Genomic DNA, 22,384 nt, shown 5'->3' with positions numbered 1-22,384 from the left:
AAAAAAAAAAAAAAAATGACATTTACTCCTGAGGTGCTGACTTGTTGCACCCTCGACAACTACTGTGATTATTATTATTTGACCATGCGGGTCATCTATGAACGTTTGAACATCTTGGCCATGTTCTGTTATAATCTCCACCCGGCACAGCCAGAAGAGTACTGGACACCCCTCATAGCCTGGTTCCTCTCTACATTTCTTCCTAGGTTTTGGCCTTTCTAGGGAGTTTTTCCTAGCCACCGTGCTTCTACACCTGCATTGATTGCTGTTTGGGGTTTTAGGCTGGGTTTCTGTACAGCACTTTGATATATCAGCTGATGTAAGAAGGGCTATATAAATACATTTGATTTGATTTGATTTGTTGTATGAGTGTACAGTCGGAGATTGGAACGTTGGGGGTCGAGTCTTGTACATTGAAAGGTATCTAGAGCAACACAACCTCTCCAGTTAGCAATTGTAGGATGAAAGTTCCAGGGGATTATCTGGGGGAAATGAACAGCTGCAGTGTAAATCCTGCCTTTGTTTCATCCTGCCTGGCATTGAGCACAGTGTGGTCCTAGAAACCTGGCAACTTTCAGTGACAAGATAAAGAGAATTTGGGCACCTAGGCATTTGAATAATTGATCCCTCTGGGCTCCGGTGAAGTTCATTGCTGTGACCTCCAGGACCGGATTATATAACGTTGTCATTTTGCAGTACTGTGGATATGGATATGTTAATGTCAGTGCAAACTAGTTTAGATGAGATTGTGGTGGTATTTCCAGGATGCATATGAGTTTATTTAGCATGAATCACATGAAGCTTAACATGACATAACTAACTTACTGACATGGATATTAAATGCTCTGTCATATAGGCTATGTGCTCTGTTTTCTATGGGTTGCCTAGTGTTTATGCTCTAGTTGAAGGGTTGTAAACTGTGAGCATTCTATTTGCAATGCTCTTGCATGAGAGGGTGAGAGGCTACAGTGGACCTTGCTAAGTGTGGGACAAGTCTAGTCAATCCTCTAGCTCCCCTTAAAAGACTGAAAATATGCTCTAAGTAACATGTTCGTGTATGAGATTAATTCAGTTAATGACATGGGAAATCACACTGGTGTAAAGTAATATGCAGTGTTGTTTGTCAGAATTCAGTGTGATACTACAGTACCAGTAGTGTAGTAACCTAAAAAGTGTTAAACAAATCAAAATATATTTTATATTTGAGATTCTTCAAAGTAGCCACACTTTGCCTTGATGACAGCTTTGCACACTCTTGTAGCCAGCCGTTATGTGGAGCTTTTGGGGAAACAACCCACAAGAACAAGATACTCTCCCGCCACGACATTGTCTCCTTTGCCAATCACACGATGGGGCCCACAAAACATGTGGTGTGTTAAAACTACAATCTTCTTCAATCTTAAAGTGTTACGTACCCCTTTAAAAACAGCTAGAAATATTTTATGGATAAACTAGCAGGTGCACTGAAAATGTTGGTGAAAATGTTGGTGAAATCCAAGGCTCTCAAACTCAAATTCTTTCTTCTCTGAGATTCCATTGTAATGTCTGCATGTATGTCAGATCGTGACTGTTTGTCTGTCTATCCACAAGCCCTCCACGATGAGCTAGCTGTACATCATGTTCTCCACAGAGAAGTCCATGCTGTCGATCAACTGATTCAGAGACATGCAAGTGTGAGTTACAGTCAGCTCCTATCCCTAATATTTTATCACTTAAATAATTAAGTAGTCAACTATTAAGCAATATTGAGACAGCACATATGCAAAGCTGTGAAAGGCTGGACCAAGCCATCATAGTGAGTGCATTCTCCTAATTATAACTCTATTACCTACAGCCGTGGGACAATTTTAGCTTGGGCAGATGAGCCGAAAACATAATAACAAATAATTTGTAGACTGCAAATTGACCGCAAGAAGCGCCAAAAAATACAAAATTTGACTGAAACATAATAATTTTGAACCTTGATACATTTGTATACAATCACATATACACTATACAGTTAATTCGGAAAGTATTCAGACCCCTTGACTTTTTCCATATTTTGTTACGTTACAGCCTTATTCTAAAATGGATTAAATCGTTTTTCCCCTCCTCATCAATCTACACATAATGACAAAGCAAAAACTGTTTTTTTTATTTTTTTTGCAAATAATACAAATTTAAAAAACAGAAATATCACATTTACATAAGTATTCCGACCCTTTACTCAGTACTTTGTTGAAGCACCTTTGGCAGCTATTACAGCTTCGAGTCTTCTTGGGTATAACGCTACAAGACAAGCTTGGCACACCTGTATTTGGGGAGTTTCTCCAATTCTTCTCTGCAGAACCTCTCAAGCTCTGTCAGGTTGGATGGGTAGCATAGCTGCACAACTATTTTCAGGGCTCTTCAGAGCCGTTAGATCGGGCTCTGGCTGGGCCACTCAAGGACATTGAGACTTGTCCCAACACCTACTGCGTTGTCTTGGCTGTGTGGTTAGGGTCATTGTCTTGGTGGAAGGTAAACCTTCGCCCCAGTCGGAGGTCCTGAGCGCTCTGGAATAGGTTTTCATCAAGGAGCTCTCTCTGTACTTTGCTCCGTTCATCTTTCCCTCGATCCTGACTAGCCTCCCAGTCCCTGCCGCTGAAAAACATCCCCACAGCATGATGCTGCCACCACCATGCTTCACCATAGGGATGGCGCCAGGTTTCCTCCAGACGTGACACTTGGAATTCAGGCCAAAGAGTTTAATCTTGGTTTCATCAGACCAGGGAATTTTGATCTCATGGTTTGAGTCCTTAAGATGCCGTTTGGCAAACTCCAAGCAGGCTATCATGTGTGTTTTACAGAGGAGTGGCTTCCGTCTGGCCACTCTACCATAAAGGCCAGATTGGTGGAGTGCTGCAGAGATGGTTGTCCTTCTGGAAGGTTCTTCCATCTCCACAGAGGAACTGTGGAGCTCTGTCAGAGTCACCATCACCACCTCAGCGCCCAATATCCTTCTCCCCTGATTGCTCATTGTTGCCAGGCGGCCAACTCTAGGAAGAGTCTTGGTGGTTCCAAACTTCTTCCATTGGATAATGATGGAGGCCACTGTGTTCTTGGAGACCAATGCTGCAGATATTTGCTGGTACCATTCCCCAGATGTGTGCCTCAACACAATCCTGGCTCGGGGCTCTACGGACACATCCTTCAACCTTATGGCTTGGTTTCTATTCTGATTTGCACCGTCAATTGTGGGACATTATATAGACAGGTGTGTGCCTTTCCAAATAATGTCCAATCAATTGAATTAACACAGGTGGCTCCAATCAAGTTGTAGAAACATCTCATGGATGATCAATGGAAACAGGATGCACCTGAGCTCATTTTCAAGTCTCATAACAAAGGGTCTGAATACTTGTGTAAATAAGGTATTTCTGTTTTATGTATTTGATACATTTGCTAACATATCTAAAAACCTGTTTTCGTTTTGTCATTATGGGGTATTGTGTGTAGATTGATGAGGACATTTATTTATTTAAACCATTTTAGAATAAGGCTGTAACGTAACCAAATATAGAAAAAGTCAAGGGATCTGAATACTTTCAGAATGCACTGTATATACCTATAGACAGCAATACGTGTGGAGGAACTTGGTGGAGTGTAGTTTGTTGTGTGTGTGTGTGTGTGTGTGTGTGTGTGTGTGTGTGTGTGTGTGTGTGTGTGTGTGTGTGTGTGTGTGTGTGTGTGTGTGTGTGTGTGTGTGTGTGTGTGTGTGTGTGTGTGTGTGTGTGTGTGTGTGTGTGCGTGCGTGTGGTGTTGTCTAGTGCCTTCTCATGGTGTGACCCCTGACTCCTAGGCGGTGAAGGAGCTCCAGACGTCGGCCAGAGGCCATCATCCTGCTGAAGTCCATGATCGAGGAGGTCAGAGAGAATGTTGATGAGGAGGAGTGCGCAATCAGCACTATTTTCAACAAAGTGCAGGTGAGCTGACATAGTCATCGGCCATTTTGAAAACATTAAACTCAACTCAGGGGGTGGCAGTTAACTTAGAAGTTAAGAGCCAGTAACCGAAAGGTCTCTGGTTTGAATCCCCGAGCCAGCAAGGTGGGAAAAATCTGCCATTCTGCCTTTGAGCAAGGCATCTCTCTGATTCAAAGGGGTTGGGCTAAATGTGGAAGTCTGTTATACAATTTCCCTCGATTTCCTCAATTAATCAATGTTGTCGTTGTTTTTTTATGCAGTTCCGCAAATTGTATTAAATTCTACTACAAGGTGTCACTCTTCATGTCCTATCTCTTAAAGTAGCTGAAGATTCAATACCTTGCACAACATTACATTAGAGCAACATTTTATTGACTTATACTGGATACAGTTGTAATGCTCAAGTAGTGCTTTTCATTTACAAACCGAGAGGAAATTTATGTAAATTAGTTTTGTTTGGGAAAGTATTCATTAGAGTACAGTAAATTTAATCTTGAGAGATTTGCAATGCAATTAAATGACCCAGATAATATTGTCCTCTTTTGAATGAAAAACTGTCAGATCAAAAACAAATTATCCTAAGAGCAGCGCAAAGGTGAGAATACATTTTGCTTCATGCTACCTTGCCTGAAAATCATGTTTATCATGTAGCCCTAATGTATAGCCTATGCTCAGAGAAACTGTTAACCTGTTATTGTTTGAATGGACCTTCCGAACAGAGCGCACACAGATTCAGCCTCAATGGTTGCCTCTAGCCATTAAAAATCGCTGTAAACTCAATTAACTCTCGAAGAAGGAAGTCTTACCACAGACAGACAATATGCGTCCCAAATGCCACCACATTCCCTTTTTATAGTGCACTACTTTTGACCAGAAGTAGCGCACTATATAGGAAATAGTGTGACATTCGGGTGCACAAGACTTCCTGCTTTGAGAATTCATTAGACTGTACAATACCAAGAGATATTGAACAGCCTAATGGCTTGTCTAATGCCTGCCTAATATGTATCCTGTTCCACATGTATATATAGATCCTACTGGGAGATTAAGGTGTCCCTGGCAGCAGACAAATATAGATTAAAGCCAAATGAATAATAATGTGTCAGGACTAGCTACATCAGGCTTGCCTGGCACCACTTCCAACCCAGTAGCAAATGAGAACAGCTGTCTCATCTGGATGCACTCTTACCCACTCTCCAGGTAATATCCTGTCTATGGTATGCCTGTTTATCCTGGAGTAGTGATACATGTTGCCTATTTTTACAATATCTTATTCACAGTGCCCAACTGTATTTGTAATCCTAATTGATGTTCCATCTTGAGCAGTAATATAGTAATATAATCAACTCAAGCCAATGTTCCCCTCCACCTTGCTAGTGTAGTATGATGCATAATGCCTAATCGGGTTCTATGAATCCAGAAGGGCACAAACCAAAACCTTAAATGGAATATTAGCAATTATGAATACAGTCTTTAAGCAAATTTGTTTGACTTTGATATCTGTTATCCAGCGACTAAAGAAGATCGACAAACTGCCACACAGACTGAGACCAGCTCAGAATAGCAGTATTAAGTCCCTCTCTCTTGTCATCTTGACTCCTCAACTGATGTTTGGTCATGTCACATCCCAAATATACACCCCATATGTTTTCTTCTATGTTTCTGGTTTAGATCAACACAGAATATCGGACCGAGTTTGCTTATTGCCTTGAGTCTCTGTTACTGCTGGGCTAAAGACGCTCCGTGTCCATTGCCGGGAGTGACAAATCAAATCAAATCAAATTGTATTTGTCACATACACATGGTTAGCAGATGTTAATGCGAGTGTAGCGAAATGCTTGTGCTTCTAGTTCCGACAATGCAGTAATAACCAACAAGTAATCTAACTAACAATTCCTAATCTACTGTCTTATACACAGTGTAAGGGGATAAAGAATATGTACATAAGGATATATGAGTGAGTGATGGTACAGAGCAGCATAGGCAAGATACAGTAGATGGTATCGAGTACAGTATATACATGTGAGATGAGTATGTAAACAAAGTGGCATAGTTAAAGTGGCTAGTGATACATGTATTACATAAGGATGCAGTCGATGATATAGAGTACAGTATATAGGTATGCATATGAGATGAATAATGTAGGGTAAGTAACATTATATAAGGTAGCATTGTTTAAAGTGGCTAGTGATATATTTACAACATTTCCCATCAATTCCCATTATTAAAGTGGCTGGAGTTGAGTCAGTGTCAGTGTGTAGGCAGCAGCCACTCAATGTTAGTGGTGGCTGTTTAACAGTCTGATGGCCTTGAGATAGAAGCTGTTTTTCAGTCTCTCGGTCCCAGCTTTGATGCACCTGTACTGACCTCGCCTTCTGGATGATAGCGGGGTGAACAGGCAGTGGCTCGGGTGGTAGATGTCCTTGATGATCTTTATGGCCTTCCTGTAACATCAGGTGGTGTAGGTGTCCTGGAGGGCAGGTAGTTTGCCCCGATGATGCGTTGTGCAGACCTCACTACCCTCTGGAGAGCCTTACGGTTGAGGGCGGAGCAGTTGCCGTACCAGGCGGTGATACAGCCCGCCAGGATGCTCTCGATTGTGCCTCTGTAGAAGTTTGTGAGTGCTTTTGGTGACAAGCCGAATTTCTTCAGCCTCCTGAGGTTGAAGAGGCGCTGCTGCGCCTTCTTCACGATGCTGTCTGTGTGAGTGGACCAATTCAGTTTGTCTGTGATGTGTATGCCGAGGAACTTAAAACTTGCTACTCTCTCCACTACTGTTCCATCGATGTGGATAGGGGGTGTTCCCTCTGCTGTTTCCTGAAGTCCACAATCATCTCCTTAGTTTTGTTGACGTTGAGTGTGAGGTTATTTTCCTGACACCACACTCCGAGGGCCCTCACCTCCTCCCTGTAGGCCGTCTCGTCGTTGTTGGTAATCAAGCCTACCACTGTTGTGTCGTCCGCAAACTTGATGATTGAGTTGGAGGCGTGCGTGGCCACGCAGTCGTGGGTGAACAGGGAGTACAGGAGAGGGCTCAGAACGCACCCTTGTGGGGCCCCAGTGTTGAGGATCAGCGGGGAGGAGATGTGGTTACCTACCCTCACCACCTGGGGGCGGCCCGTCAGGAAGTCCAGTACCCAGTTGCACAGGGCGGGGTCGAGACCCAGGGTCTCGAGCTTGATGACGAGCTTGGAGGGTACTATGGTGTTGAATGCCGAGCTGTAGTCGATGAACAGCATTCTCACATAGGTATTCCTCTTGTCCAGATGGTTTAGGGCAGTGTGCAGTGTGGTTGAGATTGCATCGTCTGTGGACCTATTTGAGCGGTAAGCAAATTGGAGTGGGTCTAGGGAGTCAGGTAGGGTGGAGGTGATATGGTCCTTGACTAGTATCTCAAAGCACTTCATGATGACGGAAGTGAGTGCTACGGGGCGGTAGTCGTTTAGCTCAGTTACCTTAGCTTTCTTGGGAACAGGAACGATGGTGGCCCTCTTGAAGCATGTGGGAACAGCAGACTGGTATAGGGATTGATTGAATATGTCCGTAAACACACCAGCCAGCTGGTCTGCGCATGCTCTGAGGGCGCGGCTGGGGATGCCGTCTGGGCCTGCAGCCTTGCGAGGGTTAACACGTTTAAATGTTTTACTCACCTCGGCTGCAGTGAAGGAGAGACCGCATTTTTCCGTTGCAGGCAGTGTCAGTGGCACTGTACTGTCCTCAAAGCGGGCAAAAAAGTTATTTAGTCTGCCTGGGAGCAAGACATCCTGGTCCGTGACTGGGCTGGATTTCTTCCTGTAGTCCGTGATTGACTGTAGACCCTGCCACATGCCTCTTGTGTCTGAGCCGTTGAATTGGGATTCTACTTTGTCTCTGTACTGACGCTTAGCTTGTTTGATAGCCTTACGGAGGGAATAGCTGCATTGTATGTATTCAGTCATGTTACCAGACACCTTGCCCTGATTGAAAGCAGTGGTTCGCGCTTTCAGTTTCACACGAATGCTGCCATCAATCCAAGGTTTCTGGTTAGGGAATGTTTTAATTGTTGCTATGGGAACGACATCTTCAACGCACGTTCTAATGAACTCGCACACCGAATCAGCGTATTCGTCAATGTTGTTATTTGGGGATGGAGTTTGGGCAATGCCAGCAGACTGTGAGTCATATTTCACCCCTACCATATGGAAATTGTGCAGACCTACACGCTCAAGGGGAAAATGTAATTAGCATGTTATTGATGTTCCCAATGAGTGAAACCTCAACATTCAAGACAGTATGCTTATACTTTCCAAATATGCTCGTCATGTTCTGAAATAGCCAGCGTAATATGAGGACACCCCTACCTGTTGTGTAAAAGATATTATGTAAAGATATTTATTTATTGTGTAAATGTCCTTCTGTCTCCTCAGCCTGCAGTCATCCCTATCCGTGCCCTGCCACTTCCCTCCCATCAGTGACATGTCCCTGGGTTCATCCATGGTGCCGAAGCCCACTGCTATATCATCACCAAGGTCCTCCTGGTAAAGGTTTGGGAGACCCCATTTACTGAGCACTGTCGCAACTCTGAGAACAGCTACAGGGTGAGTGAGCTTCTACAACATTTTAAAGTTACTGTACAACTCTGATACCCATTGTTACAACATTACTGAGGGATTTCACAGCCAATCACAGTGTTTTTGTATGTGTATTTGAAATGTGTCATGAAAAGATCTGACGTTCAGGGGTGCCTGGTTCATTGAATTCTATGAAGGCGCTACACTGAATCCTCTACGGTCCTGTAGCCCCCCCCCCACACACACACAAACAAATCCTGTGTTTTCCTTACTGTGTCTAGACGCTGCAGTCATCCATTCAGCAGCTGAAGGACCAGCAGACCTACAGGGATCTGACCAAGCACCCCTCCCTCATCAAGACAGAAACCGTGGAAGTCATCCTGGATACCTCCGTACAGCCATATCTCCTCCAAGTACTCTGCAGTGGAACTCATGAGGGCTATGTTTGAGGAGGTGGGAATCACCAAAGCAATGAGGATTCTGAAAAAAGTATTCAGACAACACGGTTTATAAATGTAACCCAGCTCTCCTTTTAAGGCTCATCTCCATCTTATCTTTCCCCTAAGTCTGGGAGGATATCTTTCAGAGGGTTGCAAATGAACAGAAAATCTATGAAGGTAAAAGAGGTTTTGTTTTTCTGTTAGATATGGTGAAGTTGGTGTTTTATATACTGTATGTGTCCATTCTGTTTTCTCCCCAGCTTCATGAGCTGACGCAGCTAACGGAAGAGAACAGATACCTGACCACCATCGCCAGGCAAATCGGCCCCTACATCCGATCCATCGCCAAGGTGAAGGAATGCCTTGAACCCAGGTACTGGAACCAAGCCACTGTAACTACTGTACATAATCACAAACTATAACATTATTTTGACTAACAAGTTACTCTGGCAAATGTACAATTTGAAATGTTTGTTTCTATCATGGTGACCATGTAAGACGTGGTGTTCCGTGAAGTATTCTCTATTCAATGTTCCCACAGACTGACAGAGGACATGCTGAAGACCTGAGGACACCACTATGGCTACAGATACTAAAGATACTAAATAAACAATTTTAACAACACAGAAGTAAGCTAGCGAGATTACTTAATAACTTGTTGGAAGAATTGATCATTGATTTGAGTGAGAACTAACTTCTATGTTAAACCTCAACTTTATGCTCAGAAATGACCTGACCTGTACCAGATGATAACCACACTCTCAGCAACCTCTCTGACGAGGCTGCCCTCAAGAACAAGAATCTACTGGCCAGGGAAGCAGAAAAACAGAGATTTGGAAGATGTCTCCCTAAGCAACTGGATGGGGTCATGAGACTTCAATGTGCTCACCCATAACTTATGTAAATTATATTGAATATAACATGTACATGTTTCTAACATTACCCATATTAGGACTACAGTAGCAAACCCATTAAAGAAAACAATGAAAGGAAGACAATTTTCTTAGGATAAATTTTATTTTATTTCACAGGACAAAGTTGTTCAATCAATTCAGAACATTTCAGTCAAGTGAATAAAAGTAATCAGCCAAGAGAGATAAATATTCTCTCTGCATGATACATTTACATTACCTGTAATAAACTGTAGTATTGTTATACTGTAGTGCATCAACTGGCTATTTCCATGTTCAGCTCAGCTGGATCATGCTTGGAGCAGTAAACAGTTGTACGTCTGCAGCCAACAATGTGCTCTTATATTATTGAATCTACAGATAATCTTCTCATCTTTATTCATCTAATACACATTACTTTTACAGTGCTCGACTGTCCTCATTTCAGAAACTTTAAACACACACACACACACACACACACACACTTGTCTTGTGCAACATACAGTTACAGTGCTTGACTGTTCTAATTTCAGGAATTCTCTTTCAATCACACACACACACACACACTCTATACAGTCTGGGCATACAGAGTAGAGGGCAGAGGCAACCTTTCACCTGAGACAAGTGGTAGTTCAGGAGGAAGCAATGCTGGGTTGAGCTTATCGCAAAGGAGACGACCTTTCCTCTGAACCCCTTAGCCATAGGAATGCATCTATTGGTTGGTTTCAATACAAATTAATAACAGGTGGAGTGATGATCAAGTGGTGGTTGAAAGAGAGATAGTCTTGAGTGCATTTTAAAGATGACTGTACCATGTGGGTGCTCCTATAGTTAAAACCTTATGGAAGAAACAACACCCCTGATTCATAGTTTATATACCAAGGAACAATGTTAAAACTTACAGCAGACTGGAATAGAACAGTGAATGGATTGTCAGTGTTCATTATGTTTTCACAAAGTAGACATTTCTACGCAGTACCAATTGGAAGAATCAGAGAACCAGGCTGCAACTTGCCCAGGTTGTCAAATTAGCAAAATATTAGTGATTGTGCAGCTTTTTGATCCTGAGTGGACATGGGATGTGAATTTAAAATAAATCATTATTTTGTGTAAGGATAAATCAATATTGAAAGTCTGGGCTGATACCTAAAACCAATACATTTTCATAGCATACATTATTTTAATAACTTTGACATTCATCAAAAGGCCTTTTTCTTATAATTTATGAAAGAGCGAAATAACTTAAAGGGGAAAAGACCATGTTGCAAGGGACCCCATTTCCGTAACTTTCGGGCATTTTTGGAAATGTATAACAAAGTCACTCAGAAATAAATGTTTCTTACTGGGACAGAACACACACACACACACACACGTATGTGTGTGTGTGTGTGTGTGTGGACACCTGTTCAAATTAGTGGATTCAGCCACACCCGTTGCGGACAGTTTTTTTGTGTGTTTTTTTTTTAAATCGAGCACACAGCCATGCAATCTCCATAGACAAATATTGGCAGTAGAATGACCTTACTGAAGAGCTCAGTGACTTTCAATGTGGCACCATCATAGGATGCCACCTTTACAACAAGTCGGTTCATAAAATTTCTGCCCCGCTAGAGGTACCCCGGTCAACAATAAGTGCTGTTATTGTATAGTGGAAATGTCTAGGAGCAACAATGGCTCAACCGCGAAGTGGTAGGCCACACAAGCTCAAAGAAAGGGACCGCTGAGTACTGAATCGCATTACACATAATTTATTATTATTATTATTTTTTTTAAATGGCCTGTTTCTCGGGTTGCAACACTCACTACAGAGTTCCAAACTGCCTCTGGAAGCAACGTCAGCACAATAACTGTTCGTCGGGAGAATCATGAAATGGGTTTTGATGGCTGAGTAGCCGCAGACAAGCCTAAGACCACCATGCGCAATGCCAAGTGTCAGCTGGAGTGGTGTAAAGCTCGCCGCCATTGGACTCTGGAGCAGTGGAAATGCATTCTCTGGAGTGATGAATCATGCTTCACCATCTGGCAGTCCGAAATCCAAATCTGGGTTTGGCGGATGCCAGGAGAACGCTACCTGCCTCAATGCATAGTGCCAACTGTAAAGTTTGGCGGAGGAGGAATAATGGTTCGGGCAAGGCCCCTTTCCCCTGAAGGGAGATCTTAACGCTACAGCAAACAGTACAATGACATTCTAGACAATTCTGTACTTTGTGGCAACAGTTTGGGGAAGGCCCTTTACTGTTTCAGAATGACTACGCCCCAATGCACAAAGCAAGGTCCATATAGAAGTGGTTTGTGGGGATCAGTATGCAAGAACTTGACTGGCCTGCAGAGCCCTGACCTCAACCCCATTGAACACGTTTGGGATGAATTGGAACGCCGACTGCAATCCAGGCTTAATAGCCCGACCTCACTAATGCTTTTGTGGCTGAATGGAAGCAAGTCCCCACAGCAATGATCCAACATCTAGTGGAAAGCTTTTCCAGAAGAGTTGAGGCTGTTATAGCAGCAAAGGGGAGACCAAGTCCATATTAATGCTCATGATTTTGAATGAGATGTTCGACAAGCAGGTGTCCACATACCTTTGTTCATGTAATGTATGTATGAGGGCTGATAAATTTAGCATCCAGGGCTCTATATAAAAAATAAATAATGGGTAAAACTGGTGCTCCAAACTTTAAAACATTAAGTGCACAACCTGAAATGTTAGAAATGTCCTTGTCCCAGAATGACCCAGCATGCACCGTGCGGACCCATTGAAGCCGCATGGGCGACAATACAATTCCAATGGGGTTTCCCCATCTCAAAAGTATCTCTGATATGGGTCAGATTTTTTAAACTGTTTGTATTAGAAACAAGCGATCTTTGCTGTGCAAGCATGACACTAACGAATCTGCACCCAGGAAACAACTATACAGCGAAGCCTTACCATTACAACTAATTGTTATAAAAATTTACTTTCTTCCCGTACCGGTACTCCCAAATTAAAACTGCAGTTCGCACAGCAAAATATTTTGTTGCATATGCAACCAAATTGGGTCACACTTTAGAGCCCTGTGTGCATCCCTAATATTGTGTAAAACCATTCTGATGCCAACACTGAGGCCTAATAATGATGACTCTGTGATATGACAGACAAACAAGGAATAGAAGAAACTCAACCAGGCTCATTACAGCACTTCTGACTCAGTAACCAAAGCTAAAATCAATTCAGCATCCACTTAAGGCCAGGCACCACAGGCTAAAATGTTGCACAAACCTAGCAATTTAGAGTTTTGGGGGAGGGGGGGTATTTGTCAATTAATATTAGTATTTTTAAAAAGTAAAAAATATCCAAAAGTTTTATAAAAATATTTGTGTTAGTTTATCATACTAACATCATCAAAGTGTCATGAACTGTAACCACTTTTAAATGGACATACATTCATAATTTGAACGCTCACTACATTGAAATCACACAACGCTTAAAAGTCCATTTCTTAGAGAATGTTACTTTGAAGATATGGTGATTGGGTGTAAGGTAGTCTTAATTCAGTCCTTGTCTTACTGCCATTTCCTGAAAAATCACACTCTTCCCAAACGCCAACTTATTTTCTGTGGTTATCTTTAGATGTATTCTCCAGACATATACATTGGGAATTGTTGATATGTTTATGACACAATCAGATGTGTATGTAAATTCGGTCCTAGAATGTCTTAACAAAATAAAACCAAAATATTTAGGTTGATTTTTACTTCATCCAGTGTCCAGAAAAATTGGTTTGTGTTATATGCAAATATTTAATGGTATAACCTAATTTGCATATTTGTATACAATTTTTCAGAAAAAAAGACAAAAATATTATAGTGTCCACACTCAACTGGTAAAAGTTGATTGTAATATGATTAAGTGTGTGTGTGGGGGGGGGGGGGGGGATATATCCTATTAGGGTGTGGTGCCTGGCCTTAAGATACTCAACTCCTCTCTAAGGAAAAAACAGAAAAGGGAGCCTTCATCAGAACATTGGAGATGAAAGAAAAATACAAACTCAAGTCTCTAGTAGTTAATTTAACCAAACAAAAGAGAAAACAGAGGTGGTTGAATATATGGGGGGGGGGTTCTTTTTGAGCGTCTACCCAGGCCTTGGGGGTGGTATGGGGATGGGAGCCCTTCACAACACTCATAGGTGTCAGTCTCTGTGAGCTCTAAGCACCCCAGGGCGGGCAACCACAGGAGCTAATCCAGAGTACGCTGACCAGGGCTGCCCCTCACAGTGCCTGTCTGTCTGCCTGCCATTTTCATACATCCAGGACTCCATCTCTCACACCTAGGAGCTGTTGATGCGGATGCCCGAAATAAACGGCAGGCCGGTGCCAACCTTCTTTTTGTACTCCAGGTAGTCCTCTGCAAAGAAATGGATGAGAGAAAGCTCCTCCTCCTCAATCCGTTCACGGAAGAAGCGCCAGCTTGCCATGGTATAGCCCGCGATGCAGACAGGGTTGCACAGCATCACCTGGAACATTGGACATAGAAAAGTGAAATCAGCGTAGTGGGCTTGACTAGAACATGTTTAAGAAACAAACATGTCTGGATTCTTAAAAGGGAACAGAGTTTAGCTTGTGTATTAGCCTGCATGCTAATATTGCTGTGACAAGGGTTGCAATAGTCTGGTAACCCAAGACTGCAAGGATTTCCAGAAATCGCAGTTGGAGGATTCCGGATTTTCTGTTTCCAGGAATATTTCTACCGAGATTTCTGAAAAATCTGGACATTTTGGGAACATTTCCAGAATTTTGCAAACCGTGCCTTGCCATTCAAGAGTTTCCTTAGCTATTGACAGAATAGGCTGGTACCTGTGTGCCAATGCTCCAGTAGAACCATCCCACGTAGGAGGGGTGTCTGAAGAAGGCATAGACCCCATCCGTGACCAGCACGTGGCTCTGGGCCTTCTCGTTCTGGACGATGTGGTTGAAGTTGGAGCCGGCTGTCAGCATGGCAGACTTACGCAGGAAGTCCCCACACAGCACCATCACCAGGCCCACCAGGCTGAGCCAGCTCAGCTGCTTCAGCTCTGAGACATAAAATGCACAGCCTATTAAGACATTTAACTCCTACTGTGACAACATGTCATGCCCATTTCAACTGAGGCATTGAAAAGTTATTGGCTACGTTCCAGGCTGACGACAACGCAGAAGCCTGCACGACTGCAATTGATGACGTGGCACACAATCATTGGTTGATGCAATGCAACACAAGCAATGTTGTCGGGCTGGAACACAGCCATTGACCCCAAGTGTGGTATGGAGGACAGACCTGGGACAGTGAGCTTCTCTATGGTGAACTCCACCCATGAGGACACAGCAGCCACGGTGTACTCCACACTGTGGTTGAGAAGGAATGAGTCCAGAGACAGGCTGCGGGGGTTAATGATGGCTGTCACCAGGTACTCGGAGTAGTGGAAGAAAGACAAGGAGCACATGTACCTGCAAAGACATGCATTGACTGAGAACTATGCATAACACGTATCGAACTAACAACGGTAGTATTGTGTGTAGTACATATATACGCACATACATATATACACACATACATATACACACATACATATATACACACACATATACATACACACACACACATATACATACATATATATACACACACACACACACACACACACACACACACACATACAAATCAAATTTATTTGTCACATACACATGGTTAGCAGATGTTAATGCGAGTGTAGCGAAATGCTTGTGCTTCTAGTTCCGACAATGCAGTAATAACCAACAAGTAATCTAACTAACAATTCCTAAACTACTGTCTTATACACAGTGTAAGGGGATAAAGAATATGTACATAAGGATATATGAATGAGTGATGGTACAGAGCAGCATAGGCAAGATACAGTAGATGGTATCGAGTACAGTATATACATATGAGATGAGTATGTAAACAAAGTGGCATAGTTAAAGTGGCTAGTGATACATGTATTACATAAGGATGCAGTCGATGATATAGAGTACAGTATATACGTATGCATATGAGATGAATAATGTATAATGTACACATACATACACACACACACACACACACACACACACACACACACACTCACACACATACGAGAGATAAAAAGAGGCAGCGTCCGAGAGGATCAAAACCCTAATGTATCATTGACTGACTACAAATAATAATAAGTTGTTATTTATGATACAAGGTTCTTTGTATATCTGTAATATTGAACAACCCCGGAGAGTGTGTGTGAGAGGAGAGAGCATGTACAAAGGTTTATTCATTACGGAAACCGTTTAAGAGCCAAACAGAGCAAAACTGGAATTTTTATTGGACAAACAAAGGTAGGTACTTCCCCATTTCGTTCTGTTTAAGAAACTTTTTGCAAGAAGTTTTTGCTTACCAGCCAAAGTGTGTCCATGTGGTTTGGGAAAAGCTTATGATCAAGCCACACCCAAAAGTAAAGCCAAGGAAGCAGGCTCGCACAGCAACCTGGGAGAAAGAAGAGTATGCTTAGGAAACATTTCTACCTTCAATTTGTTTAACTAGCTAGTTATCTAACTATACAAGTAGAAAGCTGGCTCCAAATCAATAGCTAACACAATAACCTGCTCTTAGGCATAGAATATCTGTCTAACTTCAATAGTGTTATCTAATTTACGGTTTAGGGCTCTATCTTTAGCCAATCAAGCTGACTGCTGTCTCAATCCAATTCAGATAATAGGATTAGCTAGCTAGCACAACATATTGTTAGGAAGAAGAGGGGCAATGAAAGTGTACCAATAATTTAGATAGCTAAAGCCTAGCCATCTGGCTGCCGTTTTGGCTAATGGGCAAATAAAATAGAAATCAAGATGGCTAGCTATCTAAGGAGCTTAGCTAACGTTATAGCTATCCATCTTCTTTCAGACGTTAGTTAGCTTGCTTACCTTATATAGAGGTCCCTTGTATATGATAAGCAAGAAGCCATTGATAACAGCGATGTACACAGCAATAGCTATTTTCCCCCTCACTCCAGTGAGATAGTCGAATACCCAGTCAAGATGTCCAGCGAATGTTCTAATAAGTGGAATTATAACAACACCCAGTCCTAAAAGAAAGCTTATAACACTTATTTTCCCCTCTAACACCAACTTGCCTGCCATGATGAAGTACCGTTACTCCCTATGGGCTCTCGCGAGTTTTCCACAATGGCAAAATTTACTCACTAATCTTGGCTGCGTTCCAGGTGGTCACGCTGCGTAGATGCATATGATCACTTCATCATCACACACACTCAGCAGGAACCACATCAATATGGCAGCAATCTTCTGAGAACGCCTGGGAAGATTTCTTTATTCTATTTATGTTGTTCGTGACACGTTAAACACTTCTCCAGGCGTTGTGAAATGTGATCAACTTCGCAGCGCGACTCTAATAAAGACTACCTACCTGGAACGCCTATATACGTGACGTGCCAGAGGACCTTTTACTATTTATTGGCTGTAGATGGCGCTTTAAAACCATATAATCAAAGGTCACTTCTTGAAGGCCAGCAAGAAATGTTTGACCAGACATCACTTTTGCAACTGTCTAGCAGAGGACATAGTACAGAGCAATGACTGCATATATGAAAGGACAAAGCTCTTGATCACGTGACACCATTCGTTCAAAAGTGAAGAATCAATAGCACCACAGAGTTTCTAAAATACAGAGGCACAACATCGGGAGACTTTCGGGAACGCTTGCGAAGCAGACCAAGCAAACCAGACCCGGGGTTTGAGAAGTAAATGACCCTATGAGAGAAGTGAAAAATTACTCATTATTTGTTAGTTTTCTAAAAGTACAACCTACGTTAAAGCCAATGTCTTAAGTAGTTTAACATGTTAATACTCCAACCTCGTGAAAGTGACAAACTGCCACATTTATTTTTTTATAAAAAAAGAGGAGTGCCTTTGATTTGACAGCACGCGCATCTGCAGTTCGGCGCGAGATATCTACATAACCTAAAATGAAGACCAAAAAGCACTTAAAAAAAAAAAAAAACATTTTTACGATATTGCTAATTTTGACTTTGTGGCTGTGGTAACTAGTGGAAAACCGTTAACCCCAATGATGACTAATAGGGGCGCTGTATTCAAATTAAATAAAAATGTATTGGTCACATACACATGTTCAGCAGATTTTATTGCAGGTGAAGCGAAATGCTTGTGTTTCTAGTTCCAACAGTACAGTAATATCTAACAAGTGATATCTAACAATTTCACAACAATACACACGTAAAGTAAGGAATATATATGTTTGTTAACCTTTATTTTACTAGGCAAATCATTTAAGAACAAATTGTTTTTCATAATGACGGCCTACCCCGGCGATGCTGGGACAAATGTGTGCTGCCCTATGGGACTCCCAATCACGCCTCTTGCACTGAGATGCAGTGCCTTAGACCGCTGCGCCACACGGGAGCCCAGATGAGCAATGTAGACTAAAATACAGTAGAATAGAATACAGTATATACATATGAGATGAGTAATGCAAAATATGTAAACATTGTTAAAGTGACTAGTGTTCCATTATTAAAGTGGCCAGTGATTTCAAGACTATGTATAGAGGGCAGCAGCCTCTAAGGTGCTAGTGATGAATCCACTGTGCAGCCATCTTGGTACTCCTCCATTGAAAAACATTTTTGGAAGCTATAGAAATGTATTTATTAATGTTTTGACATGTTCATTCTATTACAGACACCTTAATGCTTACTTTTACTTTTATTATGTTAGTTAAACATGAAAAATATAAATTATACAAATACAATCTTAAAGTATAGAGTACTGTTATTGTCCTCATTAAAAACATTTCTTAAATCCATGTCATTTTTTCCTTAACATTTAATTTAAATACTGTAAAATTCCATCTGCAGTGATCTGTGTCAGAAATAGGAATGACTTCTATTTTAGCCCTTGGCAACGCAGATGCTCTTTTGAGAGCGAGCAGTGTGGGTGCAATAATTGAATAACATGGATTTCTACATTTATTTTGCAACGCTCGCGCACGACGTGTCCAGTCTGGTCAGCATGTAGACACATCAATGGTTAGACCGGATGACATGTTTCTGCACCGGATGTTTAGCTACCCAACGTCACCATGACATCGCCTACAAGCGTGATCTGGATTTTCTATTGGTGTAAAAAAAAAAAAAGTCCTGCTCCTCTCCTCTCTAACTAACTTCCCCTTACAATCCCTTCAATTTCCCCTAAATCCTGTTAGTTTGGCTGTTTAGCCTACCTAAATTATCCCTCACCCATTATAGCCCTGCCATTCCCAACCAATCAGAGTTCCTGGAATGCTGATCTTGACACCGCACCCGCCCACTCAGGTCAGAGTTTTATCATCGTCTGAAGGGAGAAGACGCATGTTTCTGAGGACCTTTTATTGTCGACAGTAACACAAATGTCTGAAGGTTGTGCATGCATTGAAATAACCACAACAATAAGATTCCAAGTCATTCAGATTACCAAAATCATATGAACATACTCAAATCGAAACAGTTGTGTCTGTGTGGTGGAGACAATCAAGACTACAGTGATGGGCCTCAACATCATGTTCTAACCAGACAGCACTATAGAGGTCAGAACCAAACCAATCACTTATAAGTATGTAGTGGAGAGAGCATTCACAGCTGACCACTCAGACGGCTGAGGGCATACCAGCTAACTGTTTTTACGTAGTCATTCTAGACGGATTTAGTGACCAACAGTTTTTTACATGGTCCGTCATTTCTCCGGATTTGGCTACCAATAGTTTTCACAATTGGAGAAGCAGTTTCTAACTATCTTCATACTGTACTGTCTTTGATAGTGCACTGAAGCCATTGAGCTATTGTAAGAACTGGAGAGACAGCCTCCAAGATGGCTGACCGTTGAAGTAATCTACAGTGCATTACGAAAGTATTCAGACCCCTTGACTTTTTCCACATTTTGTTAGGTTACAGCTTTATTCAAAGGTGTATAAAATAATACCCCATAATGACAATGCAAAAATAATGTTTTAGAAATTTTGCAAATATTTTACAAATACAAAACTGAAATATCAAATGCACATAAGTATTCAGACCCTGAACTCAGTATTTTGTTGAAGGACCTTTTGCAGCGATTACAGTCTCGAGTCTTCTTGGGTATGATGCTACAAGCTTGGCACGCCTGTATTTGGGGAGTTTCTCCCATTCTTCTCTGCAGAACCTCTCAAGCTCTGTCAGGTTGGATGGGGAGTGTCACTGCACTGCTATTTTCAGGTCTCTGCAGAGATGTTTGATCAGGTTCAAGCCCGGGCTCTGGCTGGGCCATTCAAGGACATTCAGAGACTTGTCCTAAAGCCACTACTGCGTTGTCTTAGCTGTGTGCTTAGGGTCATCTTGCTTGAAGGTGAACCGTTGCCCCAGTCTGAGCTCCTGAGCGCTCTGGAGCAGGTTTTCATCAAGGATCTCTCTGTACTTTGCTCCTTTCATCTTTCCCTTGATCCTGACAAGTCTCCCAGTTCCTGTTGCTGAAAAATATCCCCACAGCATGATGCTGCCACCACCATGCTTCACCGTAGGGATGGTGCCAGCTTTCCTCCAGACGTGACGCTTGGCATTCAAGAGTTCAATCTTGGTTTCATCAGACCAGAAAATCTTGTTTCTCATGGTCCGAGAGTCCTTTAGGTGCCTTTTGGCAAACTCCTAGCGGGCTGTCATGTGCCTTTTACTGAGGAGTGGCTTCCATCTGGCCACTCTACCATAAAGGCCAGATTGGTGGAGTGCTGCAGAGATGGTTGTCCTTCTGGAAGGTTCTCCCATCTCCACAGAGGAACTGTGGAGCTCTGTCAGAGTGACCATCGGGTTCTTGGTCACCTCTCCGACCAAGGCCCTTCTCCCCAAATTGCTCAGTTTGATCGGCAGCCAGCTCTAGGAAGAGTCTTGGTGGTTGCAAACTTCTTCCATTTAAGAATGATCAATGTGTTCTTGGGAAACTTCACTGCTGCAAAAATATTTTGGAACCCTTCCCCAAATCTGTGCCTCAACACAATCCTGTCTCTGAGCTCTTACGGACAATTCCTTTGACCTCATGGCTTGGTTTTTGCTCTAACATGCACTGTCAACTGTGGAACCATATATATACAGGTGTGATCCTTTCCAAATCATGTCCAATCAATTGAATTCACCATAGGTGGACTCCCATCAAGTTGTAAAAACATCTCAAGGATGATCAATGGAAACAGGATGCACCTGAGCTCAATTGAGTTGCATAGCAAAGGGTCCAAATACTTATGAAATTGTCACATTTCACTTTTATTTTTTTACATCAAGCAAAAATGTCTAAAAGCCTGTTTTTATTTTGTCATTATGGGTATTGTGTGTAGATTGATGAGGAATATTTTTTATTTAATCCCTTTTATAATGCGGTAACGTAACAAAATGTGGAAAAAGTCAAGGGGTCTGTATACTTTCTGGATGCACTGTACTCACGGTCTCACATGCCAATTCATGGGAATTAACATCTTGCTTGTTCTGGTTTCAGGGTTGTGAATATTCGTTAGTGGGGAGGGGAAATCTGCAGGCATGAAGCACCACCACACAACCACTGGTAACATTAATAGAATGCTGTCTGCAAGTAAATTATTCAGGACTAAGAAAAATGTGCTCTAGCTTGTTCTACACTGAACAAACATGTAAACGCAACATAAAGTGTTGGTCCCATGTTTTTGAGCTGAAACAAAAGATCACAGAAATGTTTCATACACGCAAACAGCTTACTTCTCTCAAATGTTGTGCACAAATTTGTTTACATCTCTGTTAGTGAAAATTTCTGCTTTGCCTAGATAATCCATCCACCTGACAGCTGGTGCATAGTAAGAAGCTGATTAAACGGCATGATCATTGCACAGGTACACTTTGCGCTGGGGACATCAAAAAAAGCCCACTCTAAAATGTTCAGTTTTGTCACACAACGCCACAGATGTCTCAAGTCTTGAGGGAGCATGCAATTGGCATGCTTACTGCAGGAATATCCACCACAGCTGTTGCCACAGAATTGAATATTAATTTCTCTACCATAAGGCGCCTCTGTCATTTTAGAGAATTTGTCAGTACGTCCAACCGGCCTCAGGCATAATCTAAAAAACAATGAACACAATTGCATTTTATTGATGGCAATTTGAATGTACAGAGATTCTGTGATGAGATCCTGAGGCTCATTGTCGTGCCATTCATCCGCCGCCATCACCCCATGTCGCAAGGATCTGTACACAATTCCAGGAAGTTCTTCCATGGCCTACATACTTACCAGACATGTCACCCATTGAACATGTTTAGGATGCTCTGGATCATAGTATACTACACCGTGTTCCAGTTTCTGGCAAAATTCAGCAACTTCGCACAGCCATTAAAAAAGAGTGGGGCAATATTCCACAATCAACTGCCTGATCAACTCTATGCGAAGATGTCTCGCGTTGTATGAGGCAAATGGTGGTCAGACCAGATACTAACTGGTTTTCTGATCTGCGCCCCTACTTTAAAAAAAAGGTATCTGTGATCAACAGATGCATATCTGTC

The 22,384-nt window shown here is 42.2% G+C and overlaps 1 protein-coding gene and 1 pseudogene across 1 annotated transcript; one reads left to right on the top strand and one right to left on the bottom strand.

Annotated features, from left to right (window-relative positions):
- Nucleotides 1-947: 947 nt before the first annotated feature.
- Nucleotides 948-9,806, top strand: LOC135527444 (RING finger protein 207-like; annotated as a pseudogene).
- An 876-nt stretch (nucleotides 9,807-10,682) lies between these two features.
- icmt (isoprenylcysteine carboxyl methyltransferase) lies at nucleotides 10,683-16,978 on the bottom strand. Its single transcript, XM_064956889.1, has 5 exons — nucleotides 16,749-16,978; nucleotides 16,223-16,311; nucleotides 15,115-15,284; nucleotides 14,655-14,872; nucleotides 10,683-14,314 (listed from the first exon to the last, which is right to left on the bottom strand). The coding sequence occupies exons 1-5, from the start codon at nucleotides 16,962-16,964 to the stop codon at nucleotides 14,129-14,131; spliced, it is 879 nt and encodes a 292-aa protein (XP_064812961.1). The 5' UTR covers nucleotides 16,965-16,978; the 3' UTR covers nucleotides 10,683-14,128.
- Between the last annotated feature and the right edge of the window lie 5,406 nt (nucleotides 16,979-22,384).

Source organism: Oncorhynchus masou, chromosome 33 (assembly GCF_036934945.1).
Source record: "Oncorhynchus masou masou isolate Uvic2021 chromosome 33, UVic_Omas_1.1, whole genome shotgun sequence".
NCBI classification, from domain to species: Eukaryota; Metazoa; Chordata; class Actinopteri; order Salmoniformes; family Salmonidae; genus Oncorhynchus; species Oncorhynchus masou.
Note: the sequence above shows the minus strand (reverse complement) of the source record. Positions and strands in the feature narration are given on the sequence as shown.